The following is a 21,493-nucleotide window of genomic DNA, read 5'->3' as shown; positions in this document are numbered from 1 at the left end:
CCGACCCCACACCCCAAACTTAACAGACCGCAGGCGCTAACACAACGCTTACTACGGACGCACGTGTACCCAAACCCCGCCAAATTACACGTTTCCTATCCTGACGCGTACCCCAGCGACACGTGCCCCTCATGCGGAGACACGGCGACACTCGTACACATGCTCTGCGAGTGTATAAACACTCTTCTCGACTCTACCTCGGACAAGTGGGAGAAGTCCATCAGAAGTTCACTACTCGGCGACCAGCAATGGGCTGTCCAGCAGGCCCGCGAAGTAGCCGCCAGATACTCCCTGTCGGTCCCCACGTGGGAGACGCCCGCTGAGCGCTAAGCGCGGCCTGTAGCACCATAATAACGTTTCCAGTCCGGTTCCGCGAGTTGGCTTTGATTAGCCCTTTAATTTTTTTTATTTTTTGTTCTACCCGCACGGATATGTTTGCGCACCAGTGGTGGCGCGATTAAGCACAAATGATTGTGATGCCACTATAGAGCTGCGGGTTCTCACAGATTGAAGTCGTAGGAATACCGGCTGTTTTAAACTTTGCGAAAACACGAGCGAGCTCCGCAGCCGAGATGGGAGAATTACTATCAACCTTAATACCAATGTGACGCTAGTTATGTGTAATGCATAGAAACATGTTCGAAAATGTATTTTGGTAAGAACTCTCGTTCATGGATGAGATTGAGACAATGATAAAAGGTCGAATGGAAAGATTATAGAGAGCAAGAAAAAAAAAAGAACTAAGACGTTAATAATGCAATTTTCCGTTCATCTCTTCTAGTAAATACCAACTGCAGTAGCCATTTCAAGCGAGTTTGAAAGACCGACCATTGTTAAACGAATACTAGTACGCGCCTACTGTGCAGCGTTTTGTACGTTTCAGTACAATACCTTAATTCATTCATGAAAAGAAAATAAAGCGTGGACACTTTGCGTGAGACGACTCATTTGGTCACGGAGCACGTAGAAACTAGCGTGTTCTCTGTGAGCGTGAGCGTCTCATCTGTATTCCGCTGCGAACGCAAGTTTGAGATACCAGTAAAGGCGAAGCAAAAGAAGTAGCCCATCCGGCTAAAGTAAATGGCTGCGACAGCCACGCATGCGGTGCAATGTGGAGATGCTTTTACGCTGTTCTCAATCATATATTTTGCATTCGTCAGCAAGACAAACAGCAGGGAGGCGCGTGCTTGGATTTGTATATGTAGCCTTTCGTTTCGCCGAAAGCTATTCGGAAAGACAGAAACGTAAATCTGGCATCGCTCGCGGAAGAGAATGGGACTGTCGGGCATAAAGGTGAATGCTTTCTAGAGAAACCCCTAACGTACAATCTTCGTTCTTGAATGCACAAATGCTGGTGTGGACGACGGTCCCAGGATGCGGGGTGTAAACCTTTGCACCAGAAATCAAATGTAAAAAAAAGGAAAAATAGGGAAAGTAATGCCGAGTGTGACAAACCCAGAACAAAGACCTCATGAACGGGTAAAACAATGCGTAGCAAAGAGCGCAGGGCGTTGAACAAAAAGGAGAGAAAAGCCTCCTGGCTGGACTAAGAAGTACCCCGGTGGCATGAGCGCAGAAACGTAGACACCCTTCGCCTCCTCCAATGCGCTTCCGAACAGAGACAGAAGAGGGACGAAAGGGAAACAAGAAGAGGGAATCTCCCGGCGGCAGCGGCGGGGGAGCAGTGTGCCCGCGTGCTCGACGCTGCGCCCGGACGTCATCGGCGCCAGCGGCACCGATTGGCCGGTTGTGAGGCACGCGCATGCGTGGCGCTCGCGGGAAGAGTGGCGCGCAACGGCCGACCGCCCTCCCGACGTAGGCGCGCGCGCGCGGGTGAAAGGGCCGCAGAGACTTAGGGAGCGCCCCGGGCTGGCCACCACTCTCTCTCGCCTTGTGTGTAGGCGCGAGCCAGAATGAAATAGCCGCGCCGCCGCAGCCGACCACACGCCGCGTGTGTCGCTCCGCGAGCAGCAGCAGTGAGTAGTGTGTGTGCCGCCGTCGACCCTCCCACAACTCGAAGAGCGCGGGTGAACGACTACCCACCCCCCTCCCCCGCAACCGCCGCCATGCTCGTCGCACCGGTGCTGCCGTTCGGCTACCCTCCGCTGCCTCAGAGCGCTGCGGCTGAGCGCGCCGCCTAGAAGTAGCCGCTGTGCTAGCGCGTCTCTCCCTGGCTGTTTCTTTTTCTTCACTAGTTCCCGGCACTCCGCTTCGTCTCACTACCCGGCCGTCCCGTTGGACGATCGCACCACTACAACAGGTGCTGAAGCACAAGGATTGCACGTAGACAACCTTTTGTTGGCGGTAACGAAAAGGAAACTCGAAAGAAAAGAAATAAGTTTTTGACGGGCATTCTGCTCCTCGCTTGAGCCAAGTAGTTTGCATTGGACCCATTCTTGAGCAGGAACAGGACTCCTGTCGTGCCACCGGACCACCTGTCGCGGCTGGAATCTTCGCGCACTCCGTGTTGTGTGGCAGTGAGCTGTTGTTTGCTGAACGGATACTCTCGCCATGCGTCTCTGCTTGATGCTCCTGGGTGCCCTGTTGTGGCTGTGCAGCGGATGCGAAGCGGCCCGCATCATCGGCCCATCGTCTTCGGCCATGCGCGAGGCTCTGTGGTGGAGGAGGCCCGGGCTGCTAGAGCGCCGAGAGTCCAGGGCGCGACCCTCGTCGGTGTCCGGCCCAGCTGTGGCGGCCACCAAGGGCTCCTCTTCTCCAACAGGCTCGGCCAAGGCGAAGGCCGGGAACCCTGAAGCGCCCGGTGAGGTGGCGCACACCGGCGACACGGCATCATCCAAGGCACAGCAGTCGGTCAGGTCACCGCGGGGAGCCAGGCAGTACGACGTCCCGCAGATCGGTAAGTGGCTGCGATGCACCGCCGAGGAGCACATTTCGATGCAGGAGTAATATTAAAGCACAAAAGAAGCAAGCCTGAGAAGCCGAAAATGTGGCCTCTTCTACGGCGTTACTTGCCACACATGTACAAAGCATTGGGACGGATGAACCATGCATTCTGTATGTGACGGGTGAGTTACCGTTTTATCCTAGCCAAAGCTTGAGAACCACATCGGGTGATACGACAGAATTCGTATAACTTTGTGCTTGTGACCATTACTGTTCGTCACCGCTTCGGCCTACATTTCGCAGATAGACGAGCATTGATTTACGCATACAGACTCAACTGAGAGGATATATTAAAATATTCATAGTACTTGTTGCCCAATTCTGTGTCACATATGTGAAGGTTGATGTGAACATTGTATTGAAAGATAGTGAAATGGGTATTAAGATTTATAACTTTAGTCATTAAAAAAAGAACACCCGTCACTAAGATTATTTGAGTTGAATGAAATTAGTTATGCTTCGGTTTTTAATCTCCCTCTTATTTCGCATAGGGGAACATTGCTTCAAACACACTTAGGTTTAGCGAACGGTCATTGGGCCGTGAAAGATACCTTAAAGCTGGGAAGAGCGTGCATAACGATAATGAGATTTTATAAAAATATGGCTTCAGCGCAATGTCATTTTACGTCCTAGTACAATTAGTGTCCGGTATACTGTTTCACTTCATTATAGCCCGAAAATGTCGTGTACTGAAGAAAAACAGGTGTCATTACATACCAAACAGATACCATTACTTACAATTAAGTATACATGCTAATGTTTTGCTTTAATGTTTTAGATATTGATAAAGTATCGTTGCTCAATTTAAAGAGTCACTTTGAAACACCCTTGAAAATATTAAATCGGCATTGTGTCCTTTGTCAAGACTGTGATCTTTCATCATCCAGTCAGTCAGTCAGCCAAACAAACAGCGCCCTATTTCTGCAGCAACATACGGGGTCAAGCCGTACAGCTTTTTTGGCCAACATATTATTTTTTCCGCCTGCTAACCTAGTCATGAATATACTTGTGGCCTGAGAGGAAAAACAATTGGAACTTTTAACCAGTTTCAAGGGGGACCTTATATCACCGCGCTTTCTTCTTCACGTACACGCTGCTTTATTTCCTTCTTGGTTTGCGTTGCTTATGGCTCTAAGAAAAATTCGTCCGGTAAAAAAAAAACACAGATTTCTCAAGGGATTTCACCATCTCACTGCCATTTGTATATCTCTCTGCTTTTCACATAAAATTTTGCAGGTGATCGTGTTTGCTCGAAAGGAGGAGTGCTCATCTGTAACGCTCACATCGTTTGCTTACTGTAAAACTGTCTTTGCCACTATAAAGCTATTGATGCAGTAGAGCCATAGTCACAGGCACACCGAATAAAAGAAGTCTGAAGAGAAGCTTGAGCTACTTGGCGCAAGCATTTAAAGTAGGACAATATGCAGTTTCCTAAATAACAGCTAAAAATTTAGCTGCCGCTAACAACCCTGCGTGCAAATGAACGCAAGCGAAGTAAGGGTTCTGCGCAAGCGTGGTTCCACGGAGGCTATTTCGATTTCTTTTCTTCAGGGGAAAAAGGGAAGGAACGTGGATCACACGATAGGTTTGCAAGCCGTTTGCGCCCGTTATTAGTAGAATTCACGGTAGTAACGTAGTAGAAAGCAAAATATATCGATAGGGAAACGGACCACTGCGTTAACTAAAAAGAACAAAGAAATAAACTATATTCCACTCTTCACGAAGGGGAAAGGAAGGCAGACAAAAAAGTACAGTGTTGTAGAATTAGTGTGCCTCAGGCCCAATGCATACGGTATGCGCGTTAGTGCGTAGTGAGCGAGATTATATGCTTGTGATCATAAGTGAAGCGGCATACACCAAGATAACAAAATAACAATAAAATTTGCAAGGAAGGCGAAAAAATATATACCAACATTTACATAGAACTCTAAAGAACCTAAGTTGTAATTAGATATACCGGACTTACTTCTGTAGTATCTATTAAAGAGAAGTGGTATGACAAACTGTAATGTTTGCTCACCATAAATGGTTCGGTTAGGAGGTAGTCCCATTCCTCTGCATTAATAAAAAAGTCTTCCTTTTGGTTTAAGCCTGGTAACAGATTTGTAGCAACTGGCCACTACAGGTGGCGAGAACCTGTAGTGGCCGGTCACTTTCTCTACTTTACATATTTACACAACTTGAAGATTACCGCTCAGGAAAGCGGCCAACGGCTTACCCTTACAACGATATATATTCAGAATCTCGCGCGCCGTCAAATAGTCTACGCATGCCACGAAGAGGCGGAAACATTTATTTAGAACGTTCCGAGTATTAGAGCACTCACATCTTCGCTAAATGATAGCTTGCCCCAATCATTACACAGAGCCCCGAACTCTGCCTTTGTGAGCTCGTGTCCAGCAGCGTAACCACCACGTTTTATTTACCACGTATCAAATGTTCTTCCCAGCTGCATTATGAATGCTGTCGGCCTGTCTCTGATGTAAGCTCTTTGGCAAAGTTTGGCAAAGTTTAGCGAATTTACCAAACACCGTCGCTCAGCGCTTCTTGCATGCGTTTGGCACTGTTTCATTCGCGTTATCTTTTTGGGGTAAAAGTCTGGGTGGCGTAGTTCTATTCCGCCGTCAAGTTGTATGCAGCAAAACACAAATTTCATTTGTTGCAGTTATTCAAAACACATCCTGTATAAAGTTTCATCAACAAATGTAAAAATTCAAGCAATTGGGTAGTTGCATGCTACGTATTGGCTGTTCGAAACGCTTCAATTTAGAGTACAGACACGACAAAGTACACGCTTGCATGGAGCAGTGCTACTAACATGTATGGTCACTGTTGAAATCATTCTTCTCTAGAACAATAAACGTTCACACTCCAAGCGGCCTGCAACTATGTGGGAAATGCTTGAAGGCAAAAGAGCTTTCCGCTGCCGAACAACAGTACTTGTCTCAGTTGAAACTTGAGTGATTCAGCAACATCGCGAGTAAACAATGCTACCTAGAGTTCTTACAGAAGTCACCAGGTACCAAATCTCATTCGCATAAACGATTTTTTTTAGAAAAAGAAAGGGAAGCCGTAACACCGAACAAGATGTTGCTCTTCTCCAGACAACCATCCGGGATCAGCCATATACTCTATATGCTGCAATCTAACACACAAAAAAAGAAAAAATAACACGTGTTGAGATGCGTCTAGAACGAAAGCGCAGTTTACACTGCACAACTTTGTACGAATCTGTGTAAGGACTTCACAAAAAGAATAGTCACTATTCTTACGAGATGCTGGGATACCTTAGTTTTCCCCACCCAGCTTACAGGAGCGCTGGGCGCAAGACTATAGTTGTGTGCAAGGCCACAGACGTGTACGCATATTGCTAGCCGTTCATTACTTCATATCTCACGTGAGCTTTAGCAAACTGAATGTCTCCGGGGACTTTACAGGCAGACTAAGACCTCAGCAACACGGAAGTTGTGACACCTATCACATTTAACAGCTTGCAAGGCTCACACAGAAAATGACGAAGTGGGCATGGGTTTTACAATTTCTTCTGTGGCTCCAGCGGAAGCACATGTCTGCACAGGTTCTCATGTGTCTACACATACCTCCTCTTCTCACTGAAATTGTGTCTGGCTCACCGCTACTGCGCAATGACTAATGACAGTAACAAACGGCACTTTGTAATGATGCCAAATCTGCAAGTGCGGAATGCTTTGTCACGCTCTTACGTCGGGAATACTGCCTTCGCTGATTCTGCTCAGCGAACGAGGATGGTACCCACACTCGTACTTCCTGGTCGAGTTGCTTTCTCTTTTCACATTAGTGATTTTGAACCGTCTATTTAGCTCAGCTTGCTATATTTGTAATGCTGTCACACTGATAGCTGCAGTAGTCATTGAACTTGATCCGCAATTAAATTGTCCAGAGCTCGAAACGAAGCATGCTAAGAGTAACACCCATCAATACTGAAGCCACATTGATTGAAACACTCTTTAAAGTGCCCATATGACGGAGGTATTAAGTTTAGAAAATCCGTCTTTTTCTTTTTTTTGCTAATGTCCTATTGATTAAGTAGGGGCTGTCGTAGCATACACGCACAGAGATGTTCGACCATTCCGCTACACTGACTCAGCGTTTACAGCGTTTCACTGTTAACGGCTTTGGAAGGACCTTGTACTGAGACAATCACCAGTTTCCGTTGATTAGTATCAGTCTATTCCAACACATACCCCAGAATTTCTTGGGGTGATCATATAAACTAGTCTTCTGTCTTCTTCCTCCAATGCTTCTTCCTTCCCTTGATACCCTTTGTTACTCTATAACAGAGCACTGGTCACCTGCTGTGCGCTTTGCATGACCTAAGCAACTCAACAACTTACTGTTAATCTCAGGTGAAATAGCACGGCCAGCAGCTAATGGTCCGTGATTTCAAACACGGGGCACTTGTGTTTCAACTGTCATGGGCAACACGCAGTCGTTTGATTTACCTACGCTTACAGATCGGAAAGTATTCTTCAGTGATTCCTCCGAAGTTTCACTGAGGCAGTCACTTGTAATGTGTCGTAAAAGCACGCCGCCGAAGGTAAAAAATACTATAAATTATACCAGCGGTTCAGTGCAACAGTCCTTGTAATCAGTGCTTGCAATTTCGGGGCTAAAATTGAATCAATGGTTATATTAAAAAGTCGGAAACACCGCGACAAAGGTAGTAGCAAAATATTCCAGCATTTCTCATCATTTGTGTGTAAGTTTTAACATCATCAGAGTACGGCCACGCGGTCCTCCTCCTGCTCCATTAACAAACTTTTTTTTATTAGTAAACACATTTCTCAATTTAATTCAATATATCCTCCGGAAGCTCTAAAAAAATGCTGCTTTTGAACGTGCCAATCAGCGGCATGTTGCAGACTTGATACTGACAGATCCCCACAAGTAAACCACGGGTTATTCACGGGAAAATACCTACAGGCAACCTTTCCCAAATTGTGGCACCAAGATGAACTGTTTGACATAAGAAGAGGCGAGTGCGTAGCGTTCAATACAGGACCAAGCGCATCTACAAATAATTAAGCCAATAACATGGTTATTAAGGAGGATACGTGGAATGAGAGTGCTGATAAGTATCAGTAAATGCGATACCCCAGATTTTGGTGCGCCGAGAAAACGAGCGCGCGATATAAGACAGGCTTTGTGTCTAGAACATAATTAGGAATCTGGAGCAGTGGGTCAGTGTGACCTGGTTATGGGCCTAAGTTCCAGCAGGCTGCTAGCCGGTGGCGTGCGTTCGTTGTTTGTTTGTATCGCTCTATAACCCCCCTCCCTTTTCTTCTTTCTATTTCGTCGATTCGGCTGACATATGAAACTGAACATGACCAGAGATTTTCTGCCAAGCGAAGAAACGAAGGATCTAATACGTATATCTTTTCATTTCAGTTCAAGTTCATCTTGGAAAAGCATATAGCATAGCTGCGCGAACAACAAATATATCATTGAGAGGAAGGCCCTAACATTCTGGAATACCTTGAATTGCTAAATTAACAGGCCGGGAAGAAGTGAAAATACAAATTGATGTGGTTATAAGTAGACGTACAAATAAAGTGACAAAATGTGGAGCAATTTAGCAATATCACTATAATAAACTCGCTGTTTATGCAAAAACGAACTTTCTTACCCAGGCATTTAATTACAGGTAATTAAGAAATCTTGAATTGCTCTCTTACTCTTAAATACCAAAAGAGAACATAGGCTATTTCTTAACCGACAAGCAGTTAGAAAGATCTCTCATTAATCTTAAGCGCCCCTTGTGAAGATTGTTGCTTCTTTTTGCCTAATGTACAAATATGATTTTCAGCAAGCGTTGCAGCAGGCCTCGTTCGTAATTGTTCTACCTTAAAAGGTTAGTAGGTTGGAAATTGATTCCCTGCTCAACGTTAATCCTTGCTAAGTACTAGATAATTAACAGCTAAAAATGACGTTATTTATCATAGAAACAGCTTCTGGATTTTTTTCGTAATCTCAAGTTCGGGAAAGGTGTGTGAAACACGGTCTTTACTGAAAGTAACTAGTTCAAGGTCTACAGAAATCACTAGTGTTCTCCAATTTAATCAGGAACTGATTCAACACAATAAACGCCCTCTTTTGTGAGCCTGAAACAGGTAGCCTTGGAGCCTGCTATGACTAAAAGCGCGAGGCAACTTTTTACGGGTCGTAATTTAACATCAATGCGCCCAGCGAAGTAAGACGCCACGCGACGTATTGAAGGTATTGAACAACCGCAAATCATGTATGCTCTGTTTCAGGATATGAAAAGATGACGTTTGTTGGGCTGAAGCGCGCCTTTGCTCGGACAGGTGCTCAAATTATTGGTGCTTAATATGCTTTCATTTTTAGAGCGCAGCTCTTAGGCTGCCGTTCCGGCGTTTAGCGTTGGCGTGCCTTGGCGTCGTCCCACGAAGTAACCGAGCGAACGAGCACAGTGAAGGGTGAAAAAGCAAAGGCGGAGCGCAGCGGGGGATGAAAGACGGTGATAGCGACGAGAGCGCGAGGAGCAAAGCGGAGGAGGAGGGTATGGTGATAGCGGGAACAGAAAAGCGTAGTACAGTCCAAGACGGGCTCTGCGGAAACGACTGCTACGAGATGGCGCCAGAGCAACACGCCATCATCTGTTCGCCGATAGCATGCGACGAACCCGTCCTCCGATACCCTATATGGAAACAAAGGACTGCATGACCGGAGGTCTGTCTGCGGCGGCTGCTGTGAATCCCGTCCACGCATCACCCACGCGCTGTCTCTGGCGATCCCCCGATTAGCGAGGCAGTCGCGCCACACTTCACTCCGTTACAATGTGCCGCACGAGACAGATTTGCCGCGCCAGCCAATATATCACAAAATGAAAATACGCATAGAGCTGCGCTGAAATTTCGCATTAGGCAGCGTCGTAATTGTAGGTAATATTCTTTTTTTTTCAATTTACTCTTTGTTGCTTTTTGGTGTATAAGAATTCGTACACCTGTGTACGCGGAAAGCGTATTGCTTCTAGCCTCCTCATTCGTTACCACCAGTACTACCTACCTGTCTCACTCAGTAGTGCCTATAGTTTGCAAATTACTGTTGTGCGTTCTGATTGCGCTTGATTTTTAGTCGACTTCTGTAGAACCTGACGTGCTTCCGACTCATTAAACGAAGCAAATGTACCAGAGTGTCGACTGTGTGCAAGAATTCTTAACAAGAAACAAATATTTTGTTGCATTAGAGCTCTTCAAATAACTTCTCAGTTACCAAACAACTACTGTATATTCTTTGTCTCATGTAAGAAAAGCTTTCGCAGTCATGTTAGCGGTCACAACCTCCCGATTACTCACGTCTAAACACATCCTCACCGCTCAACAGAAACGCATCGAGATTGAAAGCATTGAGCGGCTGAAGAAGAGAGAAATAAAGAGCAAGAACAGGAAAGGCAGGGAGGTCAACCAGGCGAGCACCTGGTTTGCTACCCTACACTGGGAGTAGGGGAAAGGGGAATAGAAAGAGGAAGAAGGGAGAGAGTAAGCACTGAGTGCGTGTAGGAGAATGTACAGGGACACTATAAACAACCTCTTAAACCGGTGCACTTCAAGTATTGTACAAGTGCACGAATCGCTTTTCGTGCCGGTGACGGGTGGGGACACGGTCCGAGTATCTTTGACTCGGAGAATGGTATTGAGTCCAGTCGGTTTAAAGTTGCCCGCAGAGAGAGGCGTTGTACATCGTAGCGAGGACAGGAACACAATAGGTGCTCGATGGTTTCCTCGCACACACAGGAGTCACACACTCGGCTCTCGGCCATTTCCATACGATAGGAGTAGGCGTTCATGAACGCTACTCCCAACCACGAGCGGATGAGCAAGGTTCTGTGTCCTATGTTCTTAACATAGGACACAGCTTGATCATTGATTGAAACAGGATACAATGACATTTGTTTGCGTGTGAAGGCAACCAATTAGCACTTTTCTGTAGACACAGTCAGGCCTTGTTATCGGAGATAAGACGTTAAATCGCTCTAGGTACCGGTCATTCCAAGCGAGCAAGAATCATTCTTTTCATCACTTTGCCGACGCAGCTCGAAAGCGCGATCGGACGATATGATGATAGATCAAGCGGAGGCTTTCCAAGTGGCTTGATTTCCATTATTTAGGAACGGCGCCGTTGTGCCAAGACTCATTGTAGCAGTTGAGCAGCTCACCACGTGCGTCATGTCCAAGGTGGCATAGGGCAGCGTACGTGATGCCATCTAGTCCTGGTGACGAAGAACGCCTGCAGGTCGCCAACGCAGCGTCGAGCTCTTCGAGTGAAAATAGCATGTTCATTTCTGGTACACGTGTCCCAGGAATGTCATTCAGTGCTGCGTCAGCATTGATGACAACGGACCCAGCATCCCGTGCGCAGAAGTCTTCACCCACTTCAAGTTCCGAGCCGACTTGGTAGAGGGCCAGAGAAGCAAGGGGCTTGCTTTGACGCGGAGATGAGCGAAGATCCCAAACCGTTCTCCTTATGTGGGAGAACGATTTTCAGGGATCAAGGGATTGATAGAAAGTTTTTCATCGCTTGTCTTCCAATTTATCCATACGACGCTGGACATTCTTTTGTGTGCATCGTGAAGCCCTCAGATCCAAGACGGACTTCATGCGCCGATACCTTCTCTCCACCTGTCGGCTGGCTGCACGCAGCCTGTCCAGTTCTATGTCCAAGTATGTTTGTCTTGTTGACCTTGTAAGCGAGCAGATGAATGTTTTCAATGCTTCAGCTATTGCATCTTCGATAGTGTATGAAAGGCCTCCCCGAACGACATGCGCCATCCATATGCTTCTTAAACCTCGACCAATCGACTGTACGCCGGACAGTAGAGGAGCATTGCTCAACTGCTCTAATCTTTATGTATGTTGGAATATGCTCGCTCATATGCGTTTCTATGTCCGTAAACCACTGGACGCTCGAGGCAAAGCTATAGCCCGTGCCTCGCAGAAATGTAAGGCTGCCTTGTCCCGGGCTCCCGGGCTGCCGTCACTTACACAGCAAATATCATGGTTGGCAGAAAAGGAGGCAAGACTCCTGCCTCTGGAGTCAATTTTAGTGCTTCCCCATTTCTGGTGCTTCGCGTTAAAAGCTACTGTAATAATCCAGGGGCCATTGGTCATTAGTAATATTTTCTAAAGTCGTTTGTCGTTAAACTGACCCACTGAGGATATGTAGACTTCAATTGGTGTAAATAACCCAACCTTCTTTTTGGCATCGAGGCAGACATATTGGTTGTCGTCATGAGGCTCTACCGCGTTAGCGACATATGTAAAGTCCGTGCGGTTGTATATGATTACTTTCGTGCTCGCACCGCATGTGGACGAGACGAAAGATTCGTAACCAGACAGTCTGAGCGGAGTGGATGTATTTTGTTCGCAAATGACCAGTATGGGGAAGCGATTTGTAAAAATGAAGTGGTGAAAGTATGCTATACGGGTCCTTAGATCTCTCGCATTCCAATGAAAGATCGACGCACATTTAACTTCATTGCGGAAGGGGACTATTGGTTGAGCCACGATGCTTAAACGATGCTATCATGCACTGGATTTAGGGCATCCAGTATTTGCAAAGCACTTCGAGCTGCTGGTGTTTGTAGCTTGTTCAATATGATGCGCATTGTATTAATTAGCGATTGCAGCCATTACAGCCATCTACCTGTCTTGTTCGCCCAAATCACCACAGTAGACGTCGGATTGTCTAGCAAAAGTTTGCTGTTGGTCTGTTGGTGAGTGGTGTCGTTCGGTAGGGCTGGCCAAGATTCGGCAGATGTGGTCTTCTCAGTGGCTTGTTCTTCGTGGTCCTTTCCACAGTGCCTGTCCTGGGTAGTAAAGGAGGAGGTGGTGTTATAGGAAGTGACATGCGCGTCGCAGAGGCAACAGCCTTCCTTGAGGAGCGTCGGCGACGGGAACGTCGCTTCCTGATTTTATCGGCGGCTTCGCGATGAGATGAATGATCTTTCGCCATCTCTTTCAAGATGGTCGTTTCCTTCTTTATATGTGGGCAATTCTTCGATGAAGATTTCCGTGTCTATCTCGGCTCTGAAACGGGCGAACAAATACAGAACATGTGTTTTGCTTTTTCATCCCCAAGTCTTGGTGGCGCTTTCTTCTCAAAACAGTGCTTTAGGGCACACACCGACCAAAGAGCCTTTCGTTCTTGTTCTTTTTTTGGATTGCTAACAAGATATAATTGAGCTGGGAGTTTGTGTGCGCTCATGAAGTCCCGGGCAACCTACCTTCCATTTAAGAACAAAGGCAGCCGAATTATTTGTTGCCCACACGGATTTACAAAGCGTGGCGCAGATGGCGGACGCAAGGCGACTCAGACTCTGAGAGTCGATAGCTATAAAGTCCTCTCCGCCATGTGTAATTGTGTACGGGAGGCCCCAAGAAACTCCTGTAAACTCGTTCTTTCTTATCTCCCTGAATGCTAGTGCATAGGTGTATCCATCTCCGGCGCTTTTCATTTGCACTACTTACGGATGTGCTGCTCTCCTCAGAAATACAGCCTTTTTTTGCGTAAACTGTATTGAAGCAATACAATCAGAAAAGTGAACAATAAGGGCTGTACGCTTATTTCGGTGGCTTAAGGTGGCTTAATCGGCACAGAATTAAGCCGTCAATGATGTAGCTAATGTAATTGGGACACGCCTCTATGAAAAAAGAAGGAAAGATCGCATAGTAGTATGTGATGATGGCATTCTACTGATAACACTGAACGGCCAATGCAGGCAAAAGTTGTTCGCGCTTGTGTCACTGCGTATCTTTATTTAAACCAGTTGCAAATTACTGATCAAAAGGTCTGCGTGTTTGAAACGAAAGGCCAATAAACGACGTCAGATGCCTTTGCGCGAGCTAGAAGCAGTATTATCTGCGGTTTTCGTCACCGAAGATGGATGTCCTTTCAGGGATCTTGTTGTATGTTAGAGCAGACAGTTGAAGGGAAAATACGACGTATGAAAGAGCGCATTTTCAGAAAAAGACTAAAAAAACAAAAACAAAATAATATAACAACGTATGAATGAAAAGCCAAATGTAGAAACAAGAAAAAGTATATGTTCTGTGCAGCTGATAAAACTTAATATCTTCGAGATCAGAAGTACTGTTCTAGTGGTAAGCGGCGTAGGTGGCCACTCCGAAGACTACGTTCCTCATAAAAGTACGTAAGTACCCATGAAAGTAGAGAGCAACAACCGCCACTACGTGTATCATATGCAACCTGCTCGGGTTTGCGGGTATGACCACCATCAGCGGCAAGTTATCGGTAATCTATTTTATTTCTTTTACATGGTTTAGCGCCGGAAAGTCACAGGCAATTTACACAATCTACAGTCATCGTGAGGTACTTACAAGGAAGCATCAAGTTCATTTACCCGATAGTTTCGAAGGCGTCACTCTTTTTAAATCATACTGAGGTTAATGGACAACGCGACCGGTGTCTCATTTTCCCTCATCTTACCGCACGTGGCGTCTTCAGTAGAAATGCAGTGGTTAGCCTAGTGTCATGAAGTCGGGGAAAGAAAGACGTTAGTTTCTGCGCAACGTTATTGGGCATTGGAAGCTCGAAGCAGAGGTTTCATTTAGTCAATATTATATCATACTTCCGCAATATCAAACTATTCATATATAATTAATATATAATTCAAATATTTATACTATCATACTAAATTCTTAATACTTAATAAGTATTTCCAGAACCAGTTTTCCAGCTTCCAAAGTAAATATTTCTCCTCTTCCTTCCCACTGCAAAATAAACTATACCACGGCACCAAACACAACTTTATACATGGTAACTTGAAAGGAACATGAAAGTTTCACGATTGTTAAGAGGAAGCTTTAGCTCGGGTGTTCCTATCTAAATATATGTAAAAGCAGAATTTGTTTTTATCGGCAAGAAACTACGAGGTTTATTGCATTTAAAAGAAAAACTTAAAATCTAGTGACTGTTGGTTGGAAATATTGCTTTCGCTGATCCATTTTTTTTATTAAACCCGCCGTGGTTGCTCAGTGGCCATGGTGTTGCGCTGCTGAGCACGAGGTCGCGGGATCGAATCCCGGCCACGGCGGCCGCATTTCGATGGGGGCGAAATGCGAAAACACCCGTGTACTTAGATTTAGGTGCACGTTAAAGAACCCCAGGTGGTCGAAATTTGCGGAGTCCTCCACTACGGCGTGCCTCATAATCAGAAAGTGGTTTTGGCACCTAAAACCTAACAATTTCTTTTATTTTTTATTAAAAGCTGGCAAAAGACGCCAATTTTCAGAAAACGATACTATCAAGTTTACAACTCTATAACTCAACAATGAAAAATGAAATCACAATTCCATGAATTTATTCTACTAGTACATCTAAAGCGAACAAAATTGATGTGCTAAACGTGAACATCAAAAAATTTTTTGATATTCATTTATTTATTTATTTATTTATTTATTTACTTATTTATTTATTATTACCCTCAGGGCTTACAAGAAGCATTATAGAGGGGAGGGGCTTTAGTTTTTCAGTACATATAAAATAAATACAAGGAGAAGTGAAGAACACATTTATATCACAACGAAAATACAGCAACTACAGGTAATTGAGCACAAAAGTAACACAGCAGAAATAAACACTTAAAAATCAAGTAACAAGAAGAGAAAAACGAAAACACGGAATAGAAGCAATGAAAGAAACGATAGCAATAGGTGACAACGCGGTAGTGACGCAGTGATGCAAAAGCTGTATGAAAATACAGCTTTTGCAGAATTTTTGTACGCAACATAACGAATTCACATAAGATATAAATTGACATATCAAATTTGTCCGCTTTGAATGATCTAATGGATGTCGTTTACAGAATCTCGATATTTGTTCTTGATGCAGAGCTATTATTTGCAAACTTCGTGCTTCTGTTTTCTTCCAACTTCCGTATTTACGAAGTGTTTCTTTAACGAAATTCAGGCCCTAAACAGATATTCCATTTCCAACAGTCACTAGAATATAACTTTCTCTCTCAAATGTAACAAATTTCATTAAGATCGGTCCAGGGCTTATCTAAGAAAAGCGTTTCTACGTTTTACATGTATTTGAATAGGCCGCGGCGGAGTTGGGCCCGAGCTATAGTTTCCTCTTAAGTGTCGAAGATTGAAGATCAGCCGCAAGCTTTCTTTATAATACATATGAAGATGCGTAGTGTCGCTACACGTGGCGATCGCAACAGGCAGTTCTTTCCCATAAGTTTTGGCGGGTCTTTGCAAAGACAATGCATTCACGGCGGACATAAAAGAAAACCGGCACCACAGACGACTTCCAAAGCGATTCAGAGGAGAATGAAGGATAAATTGGAAGATGGGCTGGCGAAAAGTTCATGGAGTCACCTAAAAAAATATATTTTGGGGAGGGAAGGAGTACTTCAAAAACGTTCACCATAATAATGATCGGTGCTCCCATCTTCGGGCTTTTCGACGGCCGACTGCTATTCCCTCCCTTTCAGGCAACAGGGGCCACCCCAAAAAGGAAACAAACCCCGAGTCCCGAGTCATTAGGACGACAAATTATCGATCGCCCGGCAGTGGTAACAGTTCTCTATAGAACAGCACCCTCTCGCTTGCTTCAATCCACTTTCCTCCGCTATTCCCTCCCCGCCGTTCTTTGTCGTCGCTGAACGGTCGCTTCAGCCGCATAGAGAAAAAACAACGGGCCGACAGTTTACCATGCAGCGGGTAAGAAATGAGCGCACTGCAAAAAAAATAAAATGTCGGGAAACAAGCTGGGAAGAGAAGCGTTTCTGTTTTCGCATTGCGTACTGTTCCGCTTGGCAGCGACACTTGTTCGCCCATTCAGGACACGTGAGGAGAGCTGCAGCAGCATGCGGCTCAATGCGTTCCGTGTTGCGAATCCGTCGAGTCACTCGTGGGCTCGTCGCACGCATCTGTGTATCCTATGTCCAAGTTCCGGCGCTTCCGTCGGCGAAAGTTTGACGCCTTACTTGAGGTGCGTTCCTTTCGCTTTGCTGCGTAGCTTTTCACAACACAGCGCTCGAAATAAAGCGCCCTCGGCATTTCGTCGAGGAAGGGGAACAGTAGGCCACTGCAAACTCCGTGGCGGAAAAGAGGGCGCCGTGAAATTTTGAACATTCGCGCACGTCAGCCCACGCGAAGTCTCCTTTACACCTTGCCTCAGCAAACTGAGTGACGAGGTGTTAGCTACAGCCGGAATCGGGTAATCACGGTGTCTCGCAGGCGAATTCTGCCTTGTCGAGTTGCGCCATGTTTGGGTTTAATGTGATTAGCATTGCAAGAAAACTTCACGGAGATTTCGATATCTATGATGGTATCTAACCGCTTTCCGTCCATGCCCACTTGTTTCCCTGCGTATGTGCCACTGGTATACTTGTGCCGCTCTTCGATAAACCTTTTTGACACCAACGTTGATCGTTGGATATATGCCACTATGTGCCATCATTTAATCGTCATCATAATGTCGCCGTGAAAAGGATACGTTAATACGGCAATAGCCACGTGGTGTTTCTGAATAAGTAACAACATTGTATAGCGCTAGAAGATGTGATAAATGCTGAAAAGCAGTTCTAAGCAATAATAAGTGAATGGCCTGACTCAAAATACGAATGTTGTTGTAATAAGAATCGGGGACTAAAGTTGGAAAACGCGAGCTCTATCCTGATTGCCGAAAACCACTCAAAACATAGATAACATGTGCTAGTAAAAGAAGGCGGAAAACAGAGCTAGGACAAGCGAAAGGGATTGTATGCAAGATGGCTTCTCCGCCTTCTGTACGCTTTAATATCTTACAGTGACACACATTTATAATGCTAAGCGACTTTATCTCTACTGTTTGCTGCACCAACTTCAGCTGGTTTGCAACATTCCGCGACTGACCACGTTGTACGCCCGCCGAATCCCGTATTGCTGAATAAGACTGTCGCGCCTTTCGAGTGTGTTGTGGTGCTTCCCGGAAACGGCCCCGTCAAATCATAGCGTGATGTGGACGTATCACATAAGGTTTGTCAACGTTAGCTCAAGGTAAACTCGACAATAAATTTGGGGAGAACAAAACGAAAATAGTAAAGTGAAGGGAAGCTATTTACAGCAAGCGCGCCGATTCAAACGGCCATCTCGATATTTATGTGCGTGTGCTTCGCCGAATGTCACAATCATTTGTTTTCCCGCTTAACAAAGTGAGAAGAGTACGTGAGCGCCACCTACGCAATCACTTGAACACCCGCGGAGCAAAACGAGATAAGCTCTGTAATGATTTCTGCTAGGAAATAGATTGCGTGAAACGCTCCCGTTCTAACAGTGGAGCCTGGTTCCTTTTTTTTTTCAACCTGTCTTTCTCGTTTCTTCAGCGCCGCAGTTGGCAGACAGGAAATAAGAACTGTGCGCGTTGAAGGATTTGAGCTTGATGGGGGGGTAACAGGGGAACTGGCGCCAACCGAAACTAAGCCCAAGAACGTCAGTGTATTTCTCGGAAGAGGAAATTATAAGTTAAGGTCTATGTATTGTTGTAAAGAATAGTGCATAATTGAGGAAAATGCGTTTTACTGGTAACTGGACGTAGAGAAAAAGTAAGATCTCCAAATGTTTCTAATATTAACTCCGTGAGACATAAAGCATGCTCGCTTGGTTATAAAAGGCAGGCTAACATCTTCATGCATGTGTAGGGACAAGTTCTAAATGCTGACCTTTTTTTTTTTTGCCAGTGGTTGTTGTTCCGGCTTTTTTCGTTTTGCCACTCGCTCATTGTGACATTTAATTTACATACGCAATGCCGTTCCATCTACCACTCCTGCTCTTACAAGCTTCTGGTGATTTCGACACCTCTTATGTTTGCTCCCGAATCTATATTTAGTGGTTACTGCATCACAAGACCTCCCATCAAAGAACATTCGGTAGTTGCTTCACTCGGTTTCTGTAAGTTTTTGCGCAAGGCCTTGATGATCTTGAAACAGGTGTTGGTGTCTTCATGTTCGAATTTATCTGCTCATTTCAGTGTAGCTGACGGTGATCACGTATCTTTCCTAAAGGACACTTTGATAACCACCTGCGTTTATGAAATATATGGTTTAGCTTTAGCATCTCTTAAGGGAAATGGCGGCGTGAAGGGTGACCATATAGGACAAGAACCTCCTAAACATGCCAATTGCATCGCATCACTGTCGTATTGCTGCTTTATTCTCTAAATTTTAATTTTGAAGTCGCTCGTACATTTATTTTTACTTTATTATTTATTTATTTTTCCTAACTAAAACTTTGGGATCAAGCTTCTTGAGGGTCACATGTTGCGGTCCATCGCCAATAACTATTTTCGTAACTACCCGGTACCCACCATTACTGTAATTCACTCGGACGAATTACTCATTCCTCCAGACCCTTCGCTAGTTCCCAGATAAAACACAGCACGTGTTTCATCTGTGGTCAGGTCATCATCAGAGGCCAGGTCAATATTTGGACCAATATGTGCACGTGCTAACACGTTGGCTATTCCATTTCTCAAATACGGTGACTTTCCGTTAATTGGAAGAAAGTGCACGCTTCATTTGGCTTCTGCAGTTAAGCCCGCTTTCCTAGACCGACTGTCCAGCGACTTCGCTCCTCGATAACACCTCTACTGTGCCAGATCTCAATCCCTTCTCTGCGGAATTGACTGCACTCCCCAGGCAAGACGGCGCAAGGGATCACCAATTTTTTTCGGGTGTCGCAAAGAAGGTCGGGTGAACAGTAGTGCCGCCAAACAGCGTCGTCTGCGCTTCGGGCTCAAGACGAGATGCGTCCCCGAAGTGTCGTTCCCATCAAGCTCTTTGTGCAGCCGCCGTAACGCACCATGGGATTAATAGCGGGAATCGCCTTTGCCACGGAGCGGGAGAAGCTCGCCGACAAGCGAACGGCTCTGTGCGTGTTGCGTCTCGGGCGTGTGCTGATGAGCTCGGCACATCTTAGCGCTGGTCGTATTGTCTGTCCGGATCGTTTCCGCTGTGTTCCATTTCGACGTGCAGACCGCTAAAAACACCTTCCAAATTGTTCACTTCGTTGTCTAGTTTAAAATCACGCGAGTGAGCGAGCCGCACGCTCACACACACGCACACACGTGCACACACTCAATCATTCACCCAAACACGCCCACGAACAGGCACACACATACGCACACACGCAAAAACACATGAACAAACAAACAATGCTCTTTCTTGCGCTTTTACAAGCAAAGGGGCGGCGGTGTTGCTAGTAGCCTGCCATTGAAGTATATGAGGGTGACTGTGAAAGTCAGTAAACATAGGAGGAAGGTGACCTGTCAGATTGAAGGCAGCATCACGTAAAATGGAGAGCAATATAATGCTAACTTAGTGGCAGAGATGCGCAATGAAACAGTGGCTGAAAGTGCCAGTAGTATAGCTTGGGGTGACAATGAGCACCCGGAGCCAGCGAAATGATAATATCAGTGAAGCAGAGCGAGATTTGAAGGACTAACGTACCCGTACAACACATGTTTGCCGTACAGATTGCGCCTAGCATGTTATAATTTCAATTTAAAGTTAACGTGAAAGCAGACATATAAGTAAAAGCTAAATATAGGTGAAAAAACATAAGTGGGCCCTAAATCTATTATGTTTCAGAACGTTGCCAGTGTTAATTTATCACTAATTTGCTAAAACCACATAATTTTGTTGTAGAAAGCAGCCTGACGATCAATAACACTAATATCCTATTCAGACTACACTTACTCAAACTCTTGAAGCCATTCAAAATCGCGGAGCACGTTTCATCTTATCGAATTATTCACGTCATTCCAGTGTCACAACTATGAAGAAAACCCTAAACTTTCCTGACCTTTCGTTGCGTCGAAAGACATATCGCATTAACCTTTTTCATAAAATCTGTTATTATAACAACGAGCTGAAGGACGTTCTGTTTCATCCACATCATTATATATCTTCAAGGACCTACCATCGCTTCAAGGTGGGTCTACCTTCTTGTCGCACAAAATCTTGTAATGACTCTTTTGTTCCTAGAACAAGTGTCGCATGGAACCACCTTCCCTCCACAATCTCCAGCATAACTGATGACAAGTTCAAGATCGCTTTACAAGACGTCCTGTAATATTTTTCTTTTTTAGGTTTGCTGCACGCCTTGCCATTTTTCTCCCACTTCTTCCTGTAGTGCCTTTGGGCCCTGAAAGTATCTTAAATAAATAAACAAACAAATAAATAAATAAATAAATAAATAAATAAATAAACCCGTTGAACTTGCGTTTGTGTGTGTGACGCGAACATCACTTCTTGCTCTCCGGCTACATAAAACTCCCTGCATATATACTTATGACACTTCTAACTATTATGCCCGAGCTTAGGTGAGAGGACGCTGTATATTGACTGTATATAACAAACGCTTTCATTTTTTTCTTTTCCTTCTTTCTTTCTTTTTTAGATTGTAGGTCATAAAGAAGATAAAAGAGTTCTCGGCGTCAGCACACTGGGTAAAATTCGCTTTTGTGATAAGGACAATACCGCACAGTGGCTGTATTATTCATCTCCGAAAGAAAGAATCAT

The 21,493-nt window shown here is 45.1% G+C and overlaps 1 protein-coding gene across 1 annotated transcript in view; it reads left to right on the top strand.

Moving 5' to 3' along the window:
- Positions 1-1,851: 1,851 nt before the first annotated feature.
- Positions 1,852-21,493, top strand: part of jeb (low-density lipoprotein receptor domain-containing jelly belly protein) — a 233,816-nt gene continuing 214,174 nt past the window's right edge. The window contains exon 1 of the mRNA XM_050169882.3: positions 1,852-2,857. Coding sequence (XP_050025839.1) covers positions 2,512-2,857 — 346 coding nt within the window. The 5' untranslated portion in view covers positions 1,852-2,511. The remainder of the gene's footprint in view (positions 2,858-21,493) is intronic.

This window comes from Dermacentor andersoni, chromosome 6, assembly GCF_023375885.2.
Source record: "Dermacentor andersoni chromosome 6, qqDerAnde1_hic_scaffold, whole genome shotgun sequence".
Classification (NCBI taxonomy): Eukaryota; Metazoa; Arthropoda; class Arachnida; order Ixodida; family Ixodidae; genus Dermacentor; species Dermacentor andersoni.
The sequence above is the reverse complement of the archived record's forward strand: the minus strand, read 5'-3'. Positions and strand labels throughout refer to the sequence as shown.